The sequence below is a fragment of the Syngnathoides biaculeatus genome, chromosome 4 (assembly GCF_019802595.1).
Source record: "Syngnathoides biaculeatus isolate LvHL_M chromosome 4, ASM1980259v1, whole genome shotgun sequence".
Classification (NCBI taxonomy): domain Eukaryota; kingdom Metazoa; phylum Chordata; class Actinopteri; order Syngnathiformes; family Syngnathidae; genus Syngnathoides; species Syngnathoides biaculeatus.
Genome location: NC_084643.1, coordinates 5,058,345 through 5,082,824, shown reverse-complemented (window position 1 = coordinate 5,082,824; position 24,480 = coordinate 5,058,345). Strand labels below are relative to the sequence as shown.

Genomic DNA, 24,480 nt, shown 5'->3' with positions numbered 1-24,480 from the left:
CCAAATTGCAACTCGATCGGCTGCATCATATACAGTACAGTACAGCTCTGCACTCCATTCAGTAACACGAAGTCGTGCCGAACAATCGGGAAACGAGACTGACAGCTCCAGCCGATAACGTCGCACGACACAAAACGGGGTCAGAGCACGAAACACGTGGACGTACGCTTGGTTTTTAGCTCCGACTTTTCGGAACGATGCCATCGCCGTCGTGGCACACAGACTGCATGATAGCGCAGATTAAAAACATCTTTATCTTGAATGCAACGTTTCTCACAAATGGCGGACCACACGAGCATTCACCGACGTGACGAACGAGCTGGCGGCAAGCGAACCGCTGACGGGCTTCACCGAAGGCAAATTGTAGAAAATGAGTTTTTGCAGTCCACAAATGCTCCACTAGTGTGTGTGTGAAATTAGAATTGAAAGGCAGCAATAAAAAAAATTAGCCATCTTTACATCACGACGACTCCATTGTGCAATCAACGAGGGCAAGCTTAATTGATGCAGTATTGGATAACATTCCTACTAGTGTGCTTTTAAAAGAGCAATTGTAGAACTTACAGTGAAGAAAAGTATTTGAACACCCTGCTATGTTGCAAGTTCTCTCACTTACAAATCACGGATTGGTCTGAAATTTTCATCGTAAGTGCATGTCCACTGTGAGAGGGATCATCTAAAAAGAAAAATCCAGAAATCACAATGTATGATTTATTTTTTTTTTAACCATTTGTGTGATACAGCTGCAAATAAGTATTTCAACACCTGTCTATCAGCTGGAATTCTGACCCTCAAAGACCTGTTAGTCCACCTTTTAAAGTCCACCTCCACTCCATGTATGATCCTGAATCAGACGCACCTGTGTGAGGTTGTTAGCTGCATAAACAGACCTGTCCACTCCATACAATCAGTAACTTTTTGGTCATAATTCCACAAACCGTGTTTGGAGGAAGACGAATGATGAGCTCCATCCCAAGAACACCATCCCTACTGTGAAGCACGGGGGTGGTAGGGTCATGCTTTGGGGGTGTTTTTCTGCACATGGGACAGGACGACTGCACTGTATTAAGGAGAGGATGACCCCGGCCATGTATTGTGAGATTTTGGGGAACAACCTCTGTCCCTCAGGAAGAGCATTGAAGATGGGTCGTGGCTGGGTCTTTCAACATGACGATGACCCGAAGCACACAGCCAGGAAAACCAAGGAGTGGCTCCGTAAGAAGCACATCAAGGTTCTGGCGTGGCCTAGCCAGTCTCCAAATCTAACCAACAGAAAATCTTTGGAGGGAGCTGAAACTGTGTTTCTCGGCAAAATCGATCTAGAGAAGATCTGTGTGGAGGAGTGGTCCAAAATCCCCCCTGCAGTGTGCGCAAACCTGGTGAACAACTACAGGAAACCTTTGACCTCTGTAATTGCAAACAAAGGCTACTGTACCAAATATTAACATTGGTTTTCTCAGGTGTTCAAATACTTATTTGCAGCTGTATCACAAATAAATCGTTAAAAAAAATTAATACATTGTGCTTTGTGGATTTTTCTTTTAAGATGATCTCTCTCACAGTGGACACGCACCCCCAATGATAATTTCAAACCCCTCCATGATTTTTCTAAGTGGTAGAATTTGCACTATAGCAGGGTGTTCAAATACTTACTTTCTTCACTGCATTAACCTTGAAAATTGTGCTATTCGTCGGTAAAGAGGCCCATCCGTTTGTGCCAAAATCTAAAACATAAAATGAAAGCATGCATATACCACAAATATGAAAACAAACACAGAATTAAAAACAAAACAGAAGCCAAGGACGGCGCTGCAGCCCTGGCAGTGCCGTCAGTTGGTGTTCTCCTTAGTGGTGATGGTGACGAGCTGCTTGGCCGCCTTGGCAATATCGTAAGCGCATTGGATGACCTGCTGGGTGACAAGCTGCATGTCCGGCCCCGGGCAGCCTTCCGGAGGCACCGCCTTCCTGCACTCGCCCTGCAGCCTGCACGCGCTGGACGTCAACAGGCGCAGGGAGCTTCTCACCGTTTCCGAGCGAGGCCTCTGCGATGAAGACGGAAAGGTCTCACGTACATATTGCAAACATTTACCCATTCGTCCCCCCTCCCCCGCCGAAGTCGTCGTCTTACTTTCGGAAAAAGTGCCGCCATTTCTGTTACAGCCATGTGTATTCTTTCCGAGCAGGGTATGAAGCTGTGAGGAGAGCAAAATTATGATTCATTTTGAGTAGTAGTCGTATAAAAATCACAACAATGCCGTCAAATTCACTGAAGTCCATGCTCGTCAATATTTCAAGCAATGTAGCACACGTTTCTTATGTAAAATGCAGTTTCCTACATATTCCACCCCACCCAAATAAAAAGATGACAGCGTTCCACTTCCATAATTTCAGATGTTAAGATAACCAGCAATCGTTAATATCCAAGAGTGAGCTTTCACAGGTGCAACTCAACAACTTAGAAAATGTTTTTCAGTAGTTAGAAGGAACCAAGCAATATTTTCCAAAGATTTATGACACAAAGTGAAATTTTTTTTTTTTTAATTTTGATACCAATTTCATCTTCTTTTCCTTTCGGCTTGTCCCGTTAGGGGTCTAAACTCATCGGTCAACCTATCCATGACTACCGCAAAAACAGGAAGGGGCTCAGCGCGGATCCCTGATGCAGTCCCACCTCTACCTTAAATTCTCTCACCGCTGTTCTGCTGCCCTCATACACATCCTGTACTGTTCTAACAAATTTCTCCACCACACCAGACTTGCGCATGCATTGGATACTAATACCTCAAATGTAAATTTTGAGAAATTTCAATTTTACAAAAATCTTCAGTTGTTACCAAGGCACCAGCCGGCAGAGGTGACTTGCAGGAATTTATAAAAAGCAAATGTATTTTATAGCGCATTTAATACACAAGGTAACTTAATTCGCTGTATATGATTAAAAGCATTACATACAGTATAAAGTATCAGCCCCAGATAAGAGAAAATTTAACATCTCGGCAAGTTGGGTTAATATTACCCATGTACCGTATTTTCCGCACTATAAGGCGCACTTAAAAGCGTTTAATTTTCTCAAAAGCCGACAGTGCGCCTTATATATGGATCACTATTGACCCTTTGGTGCAGCGCCATCTAATGGATGCATAATGTATATATGTATAATGTAATGTAATATATGATTTTTTTTTTTAAATAGGCCCTTCATTGAAGATGCACCTTATAATGTGGTGCGCCTTATGTATGAAAAAAATAGGCCATTCGTTGAAGATGCGCCTTATATGTGATTCTTTTATTAAAATAGGCCATTCATTGAAGCTGCGCTTTATAATGTGGTGCAGCTTATATATGAATTTATAAAAAATAGGCCATTCATTGAAGATGCACCTTATAATGCGATGCGCCTTATAAATGATTTTTTTAAATTGGCCATTCATTGAAGATGCGCCTTATAATGTGGTGCGCCTTATATATGATTTTTTTTAAATAGCCATTCATTGAAGATGCGCCTTATAATGTGGTGCGCCTTATATATGAATTTAAAAAAAAATAGGCCATTCATTGAAGATGCACCTTATAATGCGATGCGCCCTATAAATGATTTTTTTTAATTGGCCATTCATTGAAGGTGCACCTTATAATGTGGTGCGCCTTATATATGATTTTTTTTAAATAGGCCATTCATTGAAGATGCGCCTTATAATGTGGTGCAGCTTATATATGAATTTTAAAAAAATAGGCCATTCATTGAAGATGCACCTTATAATGTGATGCGCCTTATAAATGTTTTTTTTTTAATTGGCCATTCATTGAAGATGTACCTTATAATGTGGTGCGCCTTATATATGATTTTTTTTAAATAGGCCATTCATTGAAGATGCGCCTTATAATGTGGTGCAGCTTATAAATGAATTTTAAAAAAATAGGCCATTCATTGAAAATGCACCTTATAATGCGATGCGCCTTATGTTTTTTTTTAATTGGCCATTCATTGAAGATGTGCCTTATAATGTGGTGCGCCTTATATGATTTTTTTTTAAAATTGGCCATTCATTGGAGATGCACCTTACAATGCGATGCGCCTTATAATTTTTTTTTTTTTTATTGGCCATTCATTGAAGATGCGCCTTATATATTTTTTTAAAAATAGGCCATAACATTGAAGATGCGCCTTATAATGCGGTGCGCCTTATAGTGCGGAAAAAAGGTAAATGAAACTAAGATGTTAGAAATTTGTACACACACACACATACACACCCGTGGATGAACACTCATGCTGATGAAAACCAAACCATGAAAAAATACTGTTATATTGTTTGTGGGAAATAATTCATTAGTGGGTCAGGGCGCAGAGGAAGATCAAACTGTGCCTGGGAGGCAGGGACAGAGGCCAGAGTACCAGGACGAGGGATCGGGGGCTCGCGGGCTGAGCGGATGAAGAGGTGCGGGGGGCTTCTCAGCCCAGGGCACCAGCGTGCTGAAACATCCCAGACTGTGCCTGAGACGGCGCACGGCTTCACGCTCGCACGGTCTGCTGACAGGTACGAGGCCCGAAGGCGCCGAGCAAGGGGGGGAGAGGAGCGAAGATGCCAGTCAAACAGAACCGAATAACGACAGAACGCAAGAGGTGGCAAATGGGAAATCGACCCCGTCTGATGCATCTGACCTCTCGTGTTTGTTATCCTGAGCCGCCCGCAGCAGCTCCTGAATATTCTTGGTGATCTGCTCCGTTTTGCGGATGACGTCCTCGGTGCTGGGAAGCGTCGGGTCCGCCTCCGCCTCCGCGTCGTCCAGCTCGGGGATGGCGGCGCCGCTCCTCAGCCTCCCTCTCCGGCACGGGCTGCAGGGGGAACAGAAGATTACACTTCATAACATAAGTTTGATGATCGCACGCAGTTCCTACCCCGAATCGTCCGCCTCGGCGTCGTTGACGGTGTTGTCGTAGTCGCTCTCGGGCATGCTGCTCTGCTTCTCCAACTTGGAGGCCTGCAGGGGAAGCGATTGATGGCGCGCGTCATTGGGAACATAAACCAGAAACATCTGTGCTGAAAACACGAGTCGAGTGCTGCTGCAACACGCTCACCCCCCCCCTCCACCCCCAAAGGAATTAAAAAAAAAAAAAACACGTTTATATTGTTGCCAGAGCGTGTGTGCACAAATCACAACTGTCATAAAAAAAAACGAGTACAAGCTATTGCAGAGGACTTTTGAAATAAAGCTGCGAAGCAGGAGCGCACGATGTTATGAAGCCATTTCAATAATTATCGTTAGTACGGTCAGATTGCTGAGTCTGCGTCAAGTAATCACAAATGCTGACAACGATGGAAAACTTTTTTTTTTTTTTTGAACGCATTATTGTGTGTGGTTGGTTGAGCGGGGGTTGCTCCATCTTTAATCAATTAGCCTTCGTACTTGTCCAGAATAAATAAGACAAACCCTCATTTAATGACATCCATGATCACATGGGATGACATTAGCGTTGTGAAATTAAAATGTGTTTTTAAGGGGAAGTTCAGGATGACGAGGACGGTGGGAAAAGGCCAGATGGATTCATAAAATAACCTGACTGTTCCCGTTTTGCTCATAATCACCCAACCGAATCCCACCCAATAGAACAACAACAGTTTGTGCATTTTCATGGGCTTTATCATTAAAATACTTTTGTGCTCCACGTGGCTCACGACGGATGTAATATGAAATTACACCAGATATGTTTAGACCTAAGCCGCAAACTCCTGGATCATCACGTCAGTTGCGACCAGATGGATCGGGACTGTGCTGGTTTACTGTACGAACAGTTTTTTTGTCTGAGACAACTACAGGATTACTTAAGCTAACAAAAGATTTATTAACTATAAATTTGCTTTCATAAGCGGGATCTTAAGTGGTTTCCTATATTTTGCACAATCGAATACACCAAATACCACTAATACTTTTTTTCCGCCCATCCATTTTCTTTGCTGCTTATCCTCACAAGGGTCGTGGGGCACGCCAGAGCCTATCCCAAATGTTAACGGGGAGGAGGCAGGGTAACACCCTGAATTGGTCGCCAGCCAATTGCAGGGCACTTCGAGACAAACACAATCACACCTACGGGCAATTTAGAGTGTCCAACTAATGTTGCATGTTTTTGAGATGTGGGAGGAAACCGGAGTGCATGGAGAAAACCCATGCAGGCACGGCGACGACATGCAAAGTCCACACAGGTGGATCCGGGATTTAACCGAGGACTTCAGAACTGTGAAGCAAACGCTTTCCAGCTGATGCACCGTGCCGCCAATTGACAGTACATCCATCCATTTTCTTTGGCGCTTATGCTGACAAGGGTCACGGGGAGTGCTGGAGTCGATCACAGCTGTCAAAGGGTAGGAGGCGGGGTACACCCTGAACTGGTCGCCAGCCAATCGCAGGGCACATCGAGACAAAGCGCCACACTCACAATCACACCCAGGGGCAATTTAGCGTGCCCAAATAATGTCGCATGTTTTTGGGATGCGGGAGGAAACCGGAGTGCCCGGAGAAAAGCCACGCAGGCACGAGGGAGAACATGCAAACTCCGCACAGGCGGGGCCGGGATTGAACGCGGGACCTCAGAACTGTGAGGCCAACGCTTTACCAGCCGATCTACCGTGACGCCCTCATACTTTTTTGGGAAATCAATTTCAGTTAACGCAGTGACAGATAATTCTGAAGAACGCACAAAACCTCGAAATGAAGCAGATAATTCACTGAAGTTTTAAACGGCCGCAGCGCAGCGCCAACTACAGGCGAGGATGGCGTACTGGATGTTTGATCGGTGGCTGATATCAGCAGCCTTCGCAAGTAACCTATACCTTGAAAAGAGGCCGGCCAACTCACACATCCCAAGTACTTATTGTTAGTTGTTTGTAGTCGTACAGTATTACAATTTTTATTTTTGTTGGGGTTATACATTAAACCATGCCCTGCGATTGGCTGGCGACCAGTTCAGGGTCTACCCCGCCTCCTGCCCGTTGAATGCTGGGATAGGCTCCGGCAATCCCCGCGACCCTCGTGAGGATAAGCAGCAAAAGAAAATGGATGGATATAAAACCAACCACACACTTAAAATCACTGTTGAGTTCTCAATGCAGCTAACGTCAACTCATATTAATTAGATTGTGCAGGTTAAGTGTTAAGTGCAAGTGAGTGTACGCTACATTTTATGCAAATAAAACACTTTTTTTTTCCAAGTCCTGACATTATTTTCGCTACACAACTCTACTAAAAATGAATTTAAAGAAAAATTGACCATTTTTTTTCTCCAGCCAGTGAGGGTGACGCTGACGAAGGCAAGTGGTTGATGGTGAGGTGGCACATGCAGATTGGCGGGCAGGCAAGGGGGACACGAGACCGATAGAGAGTGAGGCAAGAGGAAGGTGATGAAAGCACCCAGGGGACTTTGCTGCCGTCCCGCAAGGTGAGGCCCGCATGAGGAAGTACTTAACCTTTAGGTTACTTTCATCCTTGGACCAGGACAGGGTGGACGGAAATGAGGGGAGGGATGAAGAGGCGGTCACAAAAGCCCCTTTTTCCTTCTAAAGACGTGGTCCAAAAATCACATTTTGGGGAGACAAAGATCTTGTTAAATTGTAAAAATGAAAAAAAAAAAAAAAAAAAAAGTATAGTTAGGACTGAGTTTTTTTTTTAGAGCTGTACAGTGGAGAAAATAAGTATTTGAACACCCTGCTATATTGCAAGTTCTCCCATATGAAAATTACAGAGGGGTCTAAAATTTTCATCGTAGGTGCATGTCCGCTGTGAGAGAGAGAGAATCTAAAAAGCAAAATCCATTAATGACAATGTATGATTTTTTTTTTTTTTAGCGATTTGTGTGATACAGCTGCAAATAAGTATTTGAACACATGTCCATCAGCTAGAATTCTGACCCTCAAAGACCTGTTAGTCTGCCTTTAACTTTCCATCTCCACTTCATGTATTATCCTGAATTAGTTGCACCTGTGTCAGGCCAAAATGGAACTTTTTGGTCATAATTCCACTAACTGTGTTTGGAGGAAGACAAATGATGAGTTCCATCCCAAGAAGACCATCCCGACTGTGAAGCATGGGGGTGGTAGCATCATGCTTTGGGGAGTGTTTTTTTTTCCCCACATGGGACAGGACTACTGCACCGTATTACGGAGAGTATGACCGTGGCCATGTATTGTGAGATTTTGGGTAACAACCTCTTTCCCTCAGTCAGAACATTGAAGATGGGTCAGGACTGGGTCTTTCTACATGACGATGACCCGAAGCACACAGCCAGGAAAACCAAGGAGTGGCTCCGTAAGAAGCACATCAAGGTTCTGGTGTGGCCTCACCAGTCTCCAGACCCAAACCAAACAGAAAATTACTTTAAAGGGAGCTGAAACTGTGTTTCTCAGCAACAGCCCAGAAACCTGTCTGACCTAGAGAAGATCTGTGTGGAAGAGTGGGCCAAAATCCCTCCTGCAGTGTGTGCAAACCTGGTGAACAACTACAACAATTAACTTTTGACCTCTGTAATTGCAAACAAATAATAGTTTTCTCAGGTGTTCAAATACTTATTTGCAGCTGTATCACACAAATAAATCATTAAAAAAAAAAAAAAAAAATCATACTTTGTGATTTCTGGATTTTTCTTTTTAGATGATCTCTCTCACAGTGGACATGCACCTCGGGTGAAAATGACTTCTAAGTGGGAGAAATTGCAATATACCAGGATGTTCAAATACATATTTTCTTCAATGCAATTTCAAGAAATGCATTTAATCCAATTAAGAAAATCAAAACCTTGATCGTTTTTTTTAATAACTTATTTTCCTTGCTACAGAGCAAAACTGACACTGCAGCAGCATCTTCATTTGAACCAAGAAAAGCAGATGAGTTCGAGTTTGTCATGCAGTACAAAAACACAGTCTTTGTATGGTTGTTTTAATGCTTCATCAACACAAAAGACAGTACAAAATTGTAAATTAAACCACGACAACAGGATCTGCAAGCAAGTACAACTAATTAATGTCTAAAAAAAAAAAAAAAAAAAAAAAAAAAAGAAGACGATGCAAACCAGTAAACAGACATATGTAGAAAATGACCTTGCAAACGTATCGGAACCGGACAAGATGAGGTGTGAGTGGATGATTGTTGATTTTAAAAAGATGCGTACGTACGTCAAAGAGAAAGCAAGTGACAGGTGAAGGGAGGCCAGCGGGGAGGGAAAGGCGAAGGAATGCAGGGAACAGGTCTTTTACTTACATGAGACGGGAAGGGATGCAGGGTGGGGACGGCCTCCTCTGCGTAAGCGCTTTCCCCTTTAAGGAGATAGGGCTTCAGGCCCGAGCCGGTCTCGTACATGGACATGGGCCGACTCGCCCGGGCAGATTGCCGGCGTTTCAGGGCTGAAGGGCCGGAGGGGTCGGGATAGTCTGACGTGCTGGGGTTCGGATAGATATTGGCTGAGACCTGCCGCCTAAGAGAGGTGTTCTCACTTTGCAGAGATTGCAGCTGGAAGAGACGGGTCAGCAACACACTAAGAGGAGTTCTGAGCAAAGCAAGCCTTTTAACCACTTCCTGTTGCTTTTTTTTTTTTTTTTTAATTAACTCCAAAAAAAAAAAAAAAGCCAGCGATGAGCAAGCAAAGAGCTGATTGGACAGCGAGGTGACAAGTGGGAGTGGATTCAGAGATGCAGCCTACAGAACAAGAGCTAGCAGCGATTGAGGTTTAAGAATTGACTAGAGAAAGATGTTGTGTCGTCATTGAGGTTCTGGATTCGAGTGCACCGCGACATTCACACCGGGTGTCGACTCATGTCAGAAAACTCTACTCCGCATGCGTTTGCCCGATAGAAAAACTTTTGCAAGACATCTACAATACCGTCCTGTGATGATACCAATCGATGGTTGCTGAAATGATTCTGACTTGACTGAATATTTACTGTACAAACCACAATGACCTCTACCATTTATTCATGTAATTTGCCTTTTGTATCCCACAGAATAACTCAAATCAGGCCCCAAATGGAGCATTGTCAAAATACTCCTGCAAAAATAAGCAGTAATGTTGCTTAAAGGGGAAATCTAACTATGCATCCAATAGGTCATCTAATATGTTGTCTATTTTGACAATGTGATGTTAAATCATCTCTCATTTAATAGTGTTTTGAGAAGATTTTTCATCGACAACTAGGAATTTTCAGGGGCGCTGCCATTTTCGTGAGTCACATGATCTGCGTGCGCGGATGTGACGTGTACCAAGCCGCAATAAAGGCTCGATTACATGAGATACAATTTATGCCCAGCGCTGATTTCTCAGATTTATCCTCATCTGGTGATGACATAGCAGTATCGGTTGATCGGGAAGACGGAGGAATACTGTACTGGAGCCAGCAAGCCGGCTTTGGGGGTGTCTGTCCCCCGCATAACACGTGTCACTCACTCCTTTTTCTTCCGCATTGTGGAGGAAGAGCCAACTTTGAAGGCTCAAAAAGCGACGTCCCAATGAACGCTTGGCCGCCACGAGCCAGTTATCTCTGTGGTAACTTTTCTGACACCTCCTGCTTGAAACCCACATGCGCACGTCCTCCGTCCTGCAGGCTGCCGGTGGAGAGCTCAATCGCGCAGTGCGCCATCCCGCAGCCGCCGCCGTGCCAGGTCCTGGTTATCAGATAATGAACGAGACTCCAGCATGCTAACTAGAAGCAGCCGTGAGTGTGTATGGAAGTATTCCTCCGTCTTCTCGATCAACCGAGCCGCTCATGGCTGTGCCGCTCACGGCTATGTATGGAAGTATTCCTCCACCTTCCAGAGCGGCCGAGCCGCTCACGGCTGTGCATGGAAGTAGTCCTCCGCCTTCCCGATCAACCAAGCCGCTCACAGCTGTACCACTCACAGCTTTGTTCGGAAGTATTCCTCCGTCTTCCCGATCAACCGAGCGGCCGAGCCGCCCACGGCTGTGTATGGAAGTATTTCTCCGTCTTCCCTATCAATCGATACTGCTATTTCTTCATCAGATGAGTATAAATCCGAGAAATCAGCGCTGGGCATAAATTGTGTCCCATGTAATCGAGCCTTTATTGCGGCTTGGTACACGTCACATCCGCGCACGTAGATTATGTGACTCATGAAAATGACAGCGCCCCTGAAAATTCGCAATTGCTGATAAAAATCTTCTCAAAACACTATTAAATGAGAGAGGATTTAACATGACATTGTCAAAATAGATACATATGATATGACCTAATGGATACATTAATGCAAACCAGTGAATTTCCCCTTTAAATTAATTCATAGCGATACAGTGTCTACATTTTCTATGACCCACTTGGGAAAAACATCCGCGTTCTAGATGGTCAAAAACATTACAAAGAGCACAAAATGAGATGAAGCAAGGCACACGCATACAAATCAAGTTAGTTATTGTTGCCTACAATGTATAATAATGGAATTAAAACAAATGGATTAATGGATTAAAACAAAACATGCATTTTCAAACATTCTTGTTAGTAACATCCTTATTGTGAAATGAACGGGAGCCATCTCCTCTTCAGACGACTACGAGCGAGCATGCTGGCCCACAACCGAGGGAGGGTGGAGCAGAAGGTGAGTCACAGCAGCCTTCCTGTTCACGTAGCCAAATTACAAGACACAGGCCGGACCGCTGTGCCCCCAAACACCCATAACGGCCCCCACCCTGACTCAGTCCTGGCCCGCCGTGATGTTAGTGATCTTATTGCTGGAGCCCGGCGGATACCTTTTTCTGCATCAGCCGCAGCTCGTCGCTCAGGTTGCTGTTGGCTTTCAGGAGGTGCTGGATTTTGGCCTCGGAGGCCGAGAGCGCGTTCTTCACCTCCAGGTACTCCTGCATCGTGATCGGGCCGTCGGAGAGGTCGGAATCCAGGCTCTGTTAGGGAACAGAACAAGTGGCGGTGAAGTTCATTGCACCAAATTGAGAAAGTAAGACGTACGTTACCTTAGTCCGGTCTCCTTTACTTGAAGGGAGCTCTTGGTCTGTATCCTCGTCGGACGCTACGCTATCATAGTCGGGCTGGTCGTTATCCTGGCTGTCGCTGCGCGGCCTGCCGGACATATTCTTCAGGAGAAGTTCCACGTTATCTGCAATCAAAAGGGTCACCACGTGGACTACTTTTTCCGTCGCGCCTTACTTGAAACAAGCTCAGCTCGTCCCAGTTCCGGTTTGAAACAATCAGCCCGGATCTGGCTTGTGTGTAGGCAAGGTGGCAATGGATAGTAAATAAATAACTAGGCAAATAGTGTGACATCATTGCGGCGTGACACAGTACGACCCTGCAATGCATTCCGTGTACGTCATTCTTGCCATGTGACTTTTTAATTGTAGGAAGGCAAGACTTTTACTGAGAATATTTGCGTGTTTCTTGTCCTTACACGGAAGTGACGATTTTCTGTCAACCAATCAAGCTGAATTCATTTTTCTGCTGCTGGTGGTGGCAAAGTAGAGTTGGCTGTTTTGGTGTCCCTTTACCACTTCTGATCAGCCAAAATATTTCAATAGGATGCAAACTGTAGTGCTCAGTTGAAAGAAGGCTTCGTGCAATGTTCTCTCCAAGCTGCGCAACTGCGTAGTTGCGCACTTGTCGGTGGATGAGATTTTCTCTTTTTTGAGTAAAAGAGCCAAAGTAGAAAGTACAGGATAAGATGGTGTATAATGTTAAAATTCCACCTTGGCACAGCCTGATCCAGGATGAAAGCACAGATGATACATTGCCCAAAAAGCTAATTCTGTATTTTAAATATATAGGAAGCAACATAATATTAAGCCTAAAACTGTTTGGGAGCATCATTCAGCTTTCGACATGCATTGCGAAAGATATTCTGCAAGCAATAATTCAGTTTTACACCAAGAAAAACAGACGGGGATATCATTGCGGGTTGAAAATAAATAAATAAATGAAACAAAGTTGGAAGCGATGTTTCAAATTTATAGTTCATAGTTGGCTTGGTTTGGTTAGCAATGCATTTTTTTGTTTGTTGACATTCAGTGTAAGTTTGCAAAAACGCAAAATTGTTCTTATCAGTGTTCTGATGGGAATGTAATCTGAACCTTTTAATGAGCCATGTAACTTCAATGGATGACACTGATTGACCACAGCGCATACGTCTGATGTTGCTCACAGTGGTCAAAGGGGGCGCTCACGGCCTTAGTGTATTTGCTCAGACACAAATTCGAGGGAGCAGTGGATTCACGTACTCACCTTTGGGGCCGGCTACCGAATTCCCTTGCTGTCTCCGCTTTGCGTCGCTTAATATGTCTATCACAAGAGTTGCAAATTCGTGCGCGTTGAATCTGGCAAGTTTCTGCCGTCCCTAACAACAACCAAAAAAAACCAACAACCCGTGATTATGAGGTCAGCATGGGAAGTGTGAAATTAATCACTCAGTGATGCGAACGTGCCTGGTTTCTTGTGGATGAATACTCTGGATTGACAGGAAGGAAGGGGACCACAGTCGTCTCTGTCACGAGTGCGCTGTGATTCTGTGTTGCCAGCCACACTTGGAGAGGGTTTAAAAACACAAAATCAACCCAGTGAGCGTTCATTCGGAACGCCATTGTGCACATAATACACGTCAGCGCAGAACCCCTTTTCGTGTTCGTTTTAGCCGGACACGGCAATGAAGAGAAGACACCACCTAAGACAGAACTGGACTTTCCACCAGCATGAGCGTCCTCACGCTTGGGTAAGCTTCCGGCCCCTGCAGCGATGCTCTCGCAGCAGTCCTCCCGTAACACGGTACGAATTTGGCAGACGTGCTGCTGTGCCAGGTTTTCACAGTTACTGTATTTGCTTCTACTTTTTTTCTTTCAAGATTATTTAGTCATCGAAAAACAAATGGAAACACATTTTTATACATGACAATGCAACTAAATTCCAAACAGGCTGCGCGGAAATCCTTACCTGCATCGGTTTCCCGCCTGTCCACCTCATCGTACACATCCATTGCCAGCTCCTCGAACAAATGATTACTTAGCTGCAAAACAGCAACAATGTTGGACTTTTTAACGAGAGAATAGAAACTGTGGAAATAAAATATCGCCTGCAGCACCATCACTTACCGACTGCAGCTTCTTCTTCGCTGCCTTGGCCAATTCCGATAAATCTAAACTGCTACGGTGATATAAAAATTCTCATCAACATGCAGCCGAAGCCTAACATCAAACATTCCTCAGCATGACACACGATCATACTTACATGTTCCTTATTCATCAACAGAATGCAAAAAAAAAAGCACCAAACATCATAATTAAAATGTAGAAATATTTGAGCTTATTCTCTGACAAGAATAAAGGCCAAAAGGGGTTAAGTGTGACGTATTTACAGTCTATTTCCTCCACAACTGACACTAAATGTTTTAACGAGTCCCAACAAGCCACTTCAAACCAAAAGACGACGACTGGGAGCTGGAACTGCTTTGCAAATTTACAGGAAAAGCGCTCAGTAGGCCAACATTGTCTTTACTGTCTATCTTACCTGTCAGCCATTTGAGGAACAATGAAGTGCTGCCCATTTTTGTGATCTGAAGGGAACAAGAAGATTCCTCAAAACTAGCTACATTGCATACATAGAAGCATGATCACCGATCAACAGCAACAACCAAAACTGCAAGTGTCAGTTCTCCCAATTCATTTCTATTTTGCGGCTTTTGATTCTTGCTTTGTTCCTGAGAGGAAACGTTTTCTTGTTGGCTCTCTCACCGCACTGCCCTGATGCTAAATAATGCATCACAATAATGACTCAATTTTTTTTTTTTTAATTGTAAAGAATTCCAGACTAGTAGTGCTCTATTGTCTGTAAAAGTGAGAAAAAAAAAACTACAGCATTCGACCTAGTGTATAGAGCTTGTGCACGTGACGTCACCATTTTCACTGCGCCATATTGCTGGTCAAACAGAGCTGCTTGACAGTGTGGGGGACGTTGAACCGGAGCAGAATATACACAATGCCCGAGACTTGTTGTGGTGTTGGTTGTCACAACAGACGGGAAAAATATTTAAAGAGATCCTTCTGTGGAATACCAGCTGAAAAGATCAGAAAAGATTGATGGATTTCGGCAATTAATCATGATGGATGGTGCCCGACCAAAATACACACACACCTGTGTAGCGATCACTTCATTTCAGGTAAGAATTATTCCTCTCAATCTCAAATTCCCAAAAAGTATTTATAGTGCCAGTTTGGCTCATTTGAGAACAATGCGTTAAAAAAAAATATATATATATTTTTTTTTTAAAACTGAGTCATCTCCAAAGTACAAGGAAGTGTGTTGCAGCCACACGTTAAACTTTGGTAAACCTCTCCCCGAGAGAAGTCTTTTTTTTTTTTTTTTTAATATGCATTGTTCTCAAACGAGTCCAATGTGTATTTAAAAAAAGAAAATATACTGTGGGTCACAGAGGTTTACATATGTTAACGTGTGGCCGCAACACACTTCCATGTACGTTGGAGACGACTCCGTTTTTTTGTTTTTTTTAAATGCATTGTTCTCAAATGAGAACAAATGAGCAGTGTACGGGGGCTGAAGCCTATACCAGCGTTTGTTTTCTTTTTGTAAATACACATTGGACTCATTTGAGAACAATATTTAAAAAAAAAACATCTGTCAGAGTTTTACCAAAGTTTAACGCGTGGCCACAGCACGCTTCCGTCTTCCAATCATAGTTAATGAGAGTTTGTGTAAAACCAGGCATCATTTATTTCAATATTGGCATTTGTATTGAAAACAAATCTGACTGGCTCCATTACTATGTGTGATTTATTCTTGATTGAGAACAGATCCAGCAACAAAGTATTTGTATGCGTCCGGACTTTTCTACGTTTTCAAACTCTTCCGTGTAAATCTCGACGACTTACTCGCCGGATCCATGTGTAGATCGAGTTGTCCAAGACAAGCGGAAGTGGGTTAACAGTCCACTTTATCAGCGAAAACATCGACTTCGGCGTTAAATATGGGTCCTCTATGCCAAGTGTCTCTAATTTTTCCACGTACCTCCGCTTATTATAACCTTCTAAATGTTTAACGGTATCGGAGAAAAGTCTGGGAGTCGTGCTATAAGATGTATTTTCATGTCTCTAACCGAGTTCGCATTTATCAATGCTTTGCTTGACGGGCAGTGTGGCCAGTCACGTGACTTTGGTGCACGAGCTCTACAGCATAGTTCAACTGTATGCTGTGAACTGAGAGCCACATCTGTAGTATCACAAAAAAAAGGAACAAAATGTTCTAGTTTTAGAAACAGGTATTCTAACACAATTTGCAAGACTCTTATTTGAACCTTAATGAATCACTGAAACTGCAGCAAACCTGGTTTTCTCCCACAAAGGTAGAACGCCAGCCGATCTGTGAGCTCATATTGAATCTCCACTAGTCTATCTGCCAGGTCGTGGTGGCCCGCCTCCCTAAAGTGACACACGTTAAAACCTTCCGTATTATTACCCGACAAGACTCGTGTGTGCATTATCATGACCCGACTAACCTGGCGTAATCCATGGGCGTTTTACCGTTGCTGTCTGGGGCTCCTGGATCTGCGCCGTAAACAGTTAACAGTTCAGCCTGAGACACTTGGCCTGCCTTTGCTGCCACATGCAAGGGAGTGTTTCCTTTTTCCTTGAAGAGTGGCAACGTGAGACCAAAACTCAGACACAGTATCTGTAAGAGCCTAAATACAATTTAATTACATTTTAATTACAAAATTAAACTGATATTTGACGTGATTTAAAAAAAGGGTCTATTTACAGATAAAATTGTTCAGAATTGAGGGTACCTCATGAATCTTGTATATTTACCCAAGTGGTTTCAGAATATTTGAGAGTGTGTATATATATATATATATGAGAGAGAGAGAGAGAGAGAGAGAGAGAGAGAACATTTAATTGCCTTTAAGGCACAGGTATCAAACTCAAGGCCTGGGGGCCAGATCCGGCCCACCACATGATTTTATCTGGCCCACGAATCCAAATCTACAGTGTCAATTTCCGTGATTTCTGTAAAAATCGGTACTAAAATTTCAAAATGTCATCTATCATATGTCTATCATAATTTGACCAAAACTCAGATACAGTATATGTAAGAGTCTAAATACAATTGAATTACAATTTAATTACAAAATTAAACTGATATTTAGATAAAAGGTTGACGTAATTTAAAAAAAAAAAAAAAGGTCTGTTTACAGATAAAATTGTTCAGAATTTAGGGTACCCCAAGAATCTGGTATATTTGCCCAAGTGCTCTCCGAATATTTGAGAGAGTATGTATGTATGTATGGATGGATGGATGGATGGATGGATAGATGGATATTTAATTGGCTTTAAGGCACAGGTCTCAAACTCAAGGCCCGAGGGCCAGATCCGGCCCGCCACATGATTTTATGTGGCCCGCGAATCCAAATCTAGTGTCACTTTTCGTTATGTAAAAATCAGAAAGAAAATTTGAAATCGTCATCGATCATAAATGGTAAATTTGAGATATTTCTAGCATTTTTCTGTTACCAAACATGAATAGTTGAGAAAAAAAACATTCCTCTTGATTTCTGATTCCAAAACTAGTTCATAAATTGATGTCAACATGATAAGACGATGCAATATTTCTATTGTTCCACAGTCATAACGGCCTTGTGAAGGAAACCACAACTACAGTGCAGCCCGTGAGAAAAATGAGTTTGACGCCTCTGCTTTAAGGCAGAAGCAACTGGTGAGTAATGCAGTCAGACAAGCATGGAATGGAATTTTTTTTCATCTTTCTGTTTTGTCCATATTCCATGTCTTTCTTCACCATCTCTCTTAACCTGGAAGAACGCTACCTAGTAAGGTCGCTTTCATATTGATGGGGCAGAACAAAGAGCGTCCCGAGATTTCTGACGAAGTTGGGGATGACGAGGCTTCATTAATTAGGAGCCGACAGTGGGTTAGATATGAAGTGGCGGGCGACCTTACGGGGTGGAAAAAGTTTGCTTGAGCTCCAAGTGACAGCAACCTCAAGCAGGTCTCAAGATTCCCGGTGCGAACACTTGAATGCAGTTGCTAAGAAGAAAGAGGAAAAGAACTGAGATTTACCAAGAACTGATGTCGGGGGGTTCCTTGTGAGCAGCGAAAGTATTTCTCCTTACCTTACTCAGATCCTTGGCCGTCGAGCTGTCATCCTCTCGACAAGGCATGCGGTGGACAAACGCCAACATTTGATATTTGGCTTTGATGAATTCCGATTTGTTGGGGCTGTGAGGAACACACCAAAATAGAACAGTTCACATATATATATATATATATATGTAAGAACGAGTGAACGTCGTGCGAAGAAAGTGTACCGTAATTTCTCGAGTATAATGCGTCCTGAAGTACAAAGCGCACCCCCAAAGATGACCTAAAACAAATCTGGTAAACCCTTCTACCAATGTACAATGCGCACCACCAATTTGCCGCTACCCATATGCTCAGAATATTAGAAATGCTCCGTATTTATATTTTGTGAATTTTGTACTTGTGTTGTTTTTCAAAAAACTGTCTGTACAGCAATCATTAATAATAATCATTGTGCATGTGGTGATGTAGCGGTAATATAATCTCGGGACAGCCCACAGAACACGCTTGTCCTAGTCCCTGGAATTTCTAGAACAGAATCCCTCATCCAACTAAAATAATTGCTCAATGATGGCACAACATTTGAACACTGTTGATAACACATAGTATAGTCCTAAAAATATAAACTATTTAACACTATTAATTAAACACTGCATAAAATTTTTGCGCCAAAAACGTTGGTGCACAGCCTTCAAAAGAAGCATCTGACTCATCTCCAATCCGAAAAAGATCAAGTTGTTTTGATACCCACCTGAAGACATTGAGGCGAGCTGTTGTTGTTTCGGACTGCGGCGAAACTTCCGGGTTGGCGGCGTCATCGGCACGAGTGACGACAAGTTTCTTTTAAAAGCAGCTGCACAACTAGCCGTTGTAGTCTACATTTTTTTGTCTGAGTGTTAAATTCATGGGCAGTCGTTTCTGATCTTTGGTGCCATAGCAACAAGCATGCTATGCTAACAATAGGAAAATGCAAGCTCCCTGAGGAGGTCATAGAATTCAGGTTGGGGGCGCACATTACCGGAATATATATAAATGTAGAAAATAAGACATTGAATATCATATTGAAATGTATATACATTTTTACCACTCTATGTACCCGTATACACCTACACAATGTGATTGTATTTTTTCATTTTTCACCCATACCTAAATAAAATGCGCTCGATTAACTTTTTGAAAATATTTGGGGGGAAAATTTGCACATTATTTTCGAGAAACTACGGTAATTGTTTTAAATTAAAAAACAACTCACTGCAACTTGTCTTGGGGGTTGGCCTTGCGTTTTCCAGTCATCACGGACGCCGGGTCCAGAAGGGAGTGCTCCCAGATGGAATTGGCACCGTTGCTGTACAACATCTGAACCATCTAGATGAAATGAAAACATAAAAAATAAAACGTGCAAAACTTTGCTCTATTCAGAAGAATGCAGTAACACTTTTTAATTAAGTACAAAATCAACACATTTGTTTGTTCGCTGCTCGTCAAAGGGAGACAATTTCTGAAGCCAATAAATTGGATTACTGTCCAGGCTGGCTTGTGCATTAATGTGCAATATTTATATTCAAGCAAAAAAAACTTCATCTGGAGTTACGCTGTCACATTACATCATGCTCTTCAAATGACACAAAACAAGAGGAAACAAAGAGCGTGCGCTACTTGGAGCTGCGTAGGAGGCCAAGGCGTGTGCGTCAAGTGGCGAACTTGGGAGCTGTGTCGACCCAGACTTCGATGAACGCTGCAGCACTCGTCGCAGATCAACACGCCCCTGTTCACCGAGGCCCAGCGGGGTTCTGCGCGGAAGAGAGCGCGACACTTATTGGCTACGTGGGATGTGAAAGAAAAGACGCTTACTGGACATTAGTAGAAAGGGCTGCTGCTTTTCTTTGAAAAGTGTTCCCTTTTTGGGAACATACTAATTATACCATACATCCTAACCAAACTAACATACTAGAAAAATGAGCAGCTACAACACACCCACCTTTTTCAGGATAATAACTAATCAATGCACAACAACCTAGTTCAGTTTGTCTTAGTTAAAATGTTACATTACAAGGAACAGATAGAGCAGGGCTTGACAAAGGCTTAAATATTTGTCACCTGCTAACATCTATAAGTGAACAGCTACAGTCTTGCCCAACTTATAGAGCTCGAGCACCTACGTCACCGAAGTCACGTGACTGGCCATATTGCCGGTCAAGCAAAGCATTGCTCAATGCTAAGTCGGTCGGAGACGACACAAAAATACATCCTATAGCACGACGCCCAGAGTTTTGGCCAAAACCGCTAAACATTTAGGAGGTGATAATAAATGAAGGTACGTGGCAAAACGAGAGACACTTGGCATAGAGGACCCATATTTAATGCTGAAGTCGATGTTTTCGGAGATAAGAAATTGGACTATTAACTCGCTTCCACGTGTCTTAGACAACTGGATCTAGACATCGATCTGGTGAGTAAGTCGTCGAGATTTACACGGAAGAGTTTGAAAGCGTAGAAAATTCTGGACGCATACAAATACTTTGTTGCTGGATCTGTTCTCAATCAAGAATAAATCCCACACAGTGATGGAGCCACACTGATTTTTTCAATACAAATACCAATATTTAAATAAATGAACCCCAAGTTTTACATAAACTCGCATTCATTAACTATGATTGGAAAAAAAAAAAAGACAGCGACTCGGCTCCTCCGTACAAGAAGCATGTTGCGGCCACTCATTCAACTTTGGTAAACCTCTCTGTGACAGCCACTTTTTTTTTTTCAAATATGCATTGCTCTCAAATGAGCCCAATGTGTATTTAAAAAAATAAAATAAACCACTGGGATAGGCTTCAGCTCCCGTACACGGAAGCGTGTTGCAGCCACACATTAACCTACGTAAACCTCTTTGTGACTGACGGTTTATTTTCTTTTTTTTAATACGCACTGGACTCATTTGAGAAAAATGCATATTAAAAAAGAAAAAAAAAAAAAACATCTGTCGGGGAGAGGTTAACCGAAGTTTAACAAGTGGCCGCAACACACTTCCATATATGTTGGAGAATGTGGCGCGGTGAAAATGGTGTCATCACGTGCACGAGCTCTATACAGTAGTGAGACAATGCGCTCATTTTACATTAGAAAAATCACTTGGCACACCAACTAACAAAAATGGTGCAAAAAAAGTATGAATAATAATGATCATTTTATCTACACTTACTCGCAAATTTATTTTTTATTCTATTTTTTTTACAATGATTCAGTGTTAAATTGGCCTGTTTTATTGCAAACAAAGCTGATATACATATTCCACAATATCTCAAATTAAAAGATATCATTTTCACCCATATCTAAAGTTTGCTACAGATTTCTTCAGAACCCGCTTGGATTAAAGTAGGCATTGTCATATAAGTGAACAAATGTGACACTGATTGCTGATCAAGCAATTCACCCAACTGGTGTACAACTTGACTGCAGGCAGCAGAAATGTTAATTCTGTCGCAATACGTTTGTGTACTAAAGAAGAGAAACTTAAACAATATGGTAGGAACTTTTTTTTTTTTTTTTTTTTATCGGGGACATTCTCAGAGGGATACCTACCAATCACAAAATCAAAAATCAAGGTTGAAATGTGGAAAAAAAAAAAGACTGGAGGTTCCAAACAAGCTTATAACACTGAACAAACCATCACTGATGAAAACATGGCGCAAAACTACTAGATGCAGACAAAAGATGAGTCTTTTTACGTCTTTACGAACCCACACTGATATCTTTGTGTAAAAGAGGAAGAGTCACAGCTATATATACACATATATCGTAATGCCATTGTATTTCCAAATACAATAATATCAATGTTTGGATTTGATGTCTGGTCCTTAAAGTTGCGACCCAAAGAAACAACCACTGTGACCCGCACAACACACTTCCTCTAAATCCTGTTGTGTCTGAAAACAAAGTCACCTCCACTACAACCAATAAATTGCAAGCCATTTGATTGGCTGATCCTCGGGACAGGACGGGGGGCCTGAAGTGCAGCGGGAACAGCTGCAGGGGTTACTCCACGCATTCACGGCGCCCCGGTTGTAGTTGGAAGAATCTCCCTTAAACTCCTGCCCTTCGAGACCTCGTTGCTGGTGGGCCTCCTCCGCGCGTTTCCTCAAACGCCGCTTCTAAATTTAATTGCAGATCTTGAAAATCTAAAAATATTCACAGCCAACAACCGGTCACAGTTGCGGGGAGCGGCTAGGGAGGCCAGCTGTTGCGGAGACCTTAACGTGTCAGGATGACAGGCAAAAAGTGAGAAAGTGAGAATAAATTATCTGCTTGCCTGAGTTTTTAAGAAATAGATTTTTTTTATTTTAGCTTTTTTTTTTTTTTTTTAAACAGGATATCCCCCCCCTCAGTTAAAAAACCTCTGAATTGAAAACACTCAGTCAATTCAGTCAGCATCCTGTTTGGCTTCCTGTGCTTGCTGAAAAACATCACGTCATAACTTAGATAGAAAGGGGATTTTAGTCACAAGAATAAAAAGTATTGATAGTCAGACTTTTGACAGGAAATGGATTGCTGAATTTATTTTCATATTAAATTCAGGGAAATGCTAAGATGCCATTCGTGGGCAGCGTCCCATTTTTGGAACATCATGATTTTCACGGATTAGATCCTTCAGAATATCAAAATATTTAATTATCTTAATCTGAAGCCGTAATTTGGTATCAGGAGAAGATAACTCATCGGTCAAAATTAGCACGGAGTTATTTCCCTTTCCTTCCTGACCCAACATGGCTGCCTCAAGTTATCATATAGCTTCACCATAAACGAAAAAGAAGTGTTATTTCCTTGATTGTGGCCTGTTAGGAGACTTTTATCTCAATAAGGCAAAAAAAATTGCCACCCTGCCCATGAATAGGTTAAGTGAAATCATTTTAGAATATAAAAAGTCAAATGATGTCAATACTGGCACGGAGTTATTTCTCTTTACCTTCCTGACCCAACGTAGCTGCCTCAAGTTATCATATAAATTGACCATAAACGGGGGAAAAAAAGTGTTATTTCCTTGATTGTGGGCTGTTAGGAGACTTTTATCTCAATAAGGCAAAAAAATAAAAATTGCCACCCTGCCCATGAATGGGTTAAGTGAAATCATTTTAGAATATAAAAAAGGTCAAATGATGTGAATGCTGAAAAAATACAGTATGTAGGGAATAACTAATAATTCATTAAAAAATTAGAGTACTCGTATTGCTATATCTTGCACAAAAACTGGATAATTTTAAAATATCACCCCAGTCACAGACAGATCGTTGTTGCGTATCGATCGATTTGAGCCGTCTGATCATATAAAATCGAACAAGAACTGACCGGAAGCGGTCGCTTGGGGGTCAAATAGCATCCCCTCCAACATGGGACGTCGACTAGACGTCAACAACACAAAAAAAAGGTGTCACAGTTTACATTTAGTAGTCAAGTAGACAGCAGCGTGAGTGTGCAAAACACCAAGAATCCGATTAGGATCAGAGGACTGAGTGTGAACAAATCACACGGCGGTGGAAAGCGTCCACAACGGATACGAGCTAATGGTGACGGTCGGGTGGGGGGGGACTACGTCCCGCTTACCTGGGACGCAACAGTCTGCGCACACCTCCGCGTTCCTCACGCGTTTGGACATTCTCGAGGGTGGGGAACGCTTACAGAAATTAGCTCGGTATCTCGTTGGGCAGTCACGCTGGTCATTGATGACTCCCCCCCCCCCCCCCGGGTGATGCCGTCCGCGTTAGCTTAAAACTAGCCAAATAAAGGCGCCCCCGAACGCCGACACGCTACGTCCCGCATACGTAGGCCGTTTGGAAAAGCATTATAGCGCCATTCGGCTTGCAGTGCTTGAATGGCGAGTGCCTTGAAAAGTTAGCTGACTTAGCAGCTGGCTCGTCGGCAACGCTCACGCCCGCTACGTGGGACGCGCTGCGGTCTGTGGCGGACAGACAGCCGCAACACTACAGCGGGCTTCGGCGTCTGCTGTCTGTTAACGCGCCGTTGGAAAACCCCCATCTGATTCTTACAGGAAACCCTTCCCCTCAAATAAATACAAAATATGAAACATCACTTTTATTTTTATCTCTCTAATATATTAAACCCTCATTTCACCATGAACTGGAATATTAACTCGTTTTTTTGTATGTTTTTTTTTGCGTGGAAAATAGCCTGACATACACAGCTGAGGGGAAATTTATTTAACATTTAAGCCTTCCTTTGCGGGTGTAAATGGAGAAATTTGTAGCGGCGGTGCCACAGTTGCAGCAATTGCATGATGATGAGTTTTACTTGCACCACAGTTTTAATGGAATGAGGTGAAACTTGAGAGACATTCGTGGCCTTCGTGTCTCTTAAATCATGTCCGTAAAAAGACA

General features: G+C 42.7%; 1 protein-coding gene across 6 annotated transcripts; it reads right to left on the bottom strand.

The window, feature by feature from the left end:
* Positions 1-7: 7 nt before the first annotated feature.
* Positions 8-24,310, bottom strand: git2a (G protein-coupled receptor kinase interacting ArfGAP 2a). 6 transcript variants are annotated; one of them, XM_061816356.1, is made up of 21 exons: positions 23,690-24,310; positions 19,751-19,884; positions 19,347-19,459; positions 18,127-18,232; positions 17,954-18,040; positions 16,498-16,628; positions 16,326-16,420; positions 14,496-14,541; positions 14,081-14,132; positions 13,923-13,995; positions 13,421-13,518; positions 13,221-13,332; positions 11,960-12,102; positions 11,741-11,890; positions 9,247-9,495; positions 7,461-7,550; positions 4,898-4,980; positions 4,661-4,834; positions 4,394-4,525; positions 2,129-2,192; positions 8-2,042 (listed from the first exon to the last, which is right to left on the bottom strand). In XM_061816356.1, the coding sequence occupies exons 1-21, from the start codon at positions 23,739-23,741 to the stop codon at positions 1,830-1,832; spliced, it is 2,397 nt and encodes a 798-aa protein (XP_061672340.1). In that variant the 5' UTR covers positions 23,742-24,310; the 3' UTR covers positions 8-1,829. The 6 variants fall into 6 exon arrangements, with proteins under 6 accessions (XP_061672340.1, XP_061672336.1, XP_061672338.1 ...); XM_061816352.1 differs by lacking the exon at positions 4,394-4,525 and having other exon boundaries at positions 11-2,042; positions 14,081-14,129; positions 23,690-24,303; XM_061816351.1 differs by lacking the exon at positions 4,394-4,525 and having other exon boundaries at positions 13-2,042; positions 23,690-24,299.
* Between the last annotated feature and the right edge of the window lie 170 nt (positions 24,311-24,480).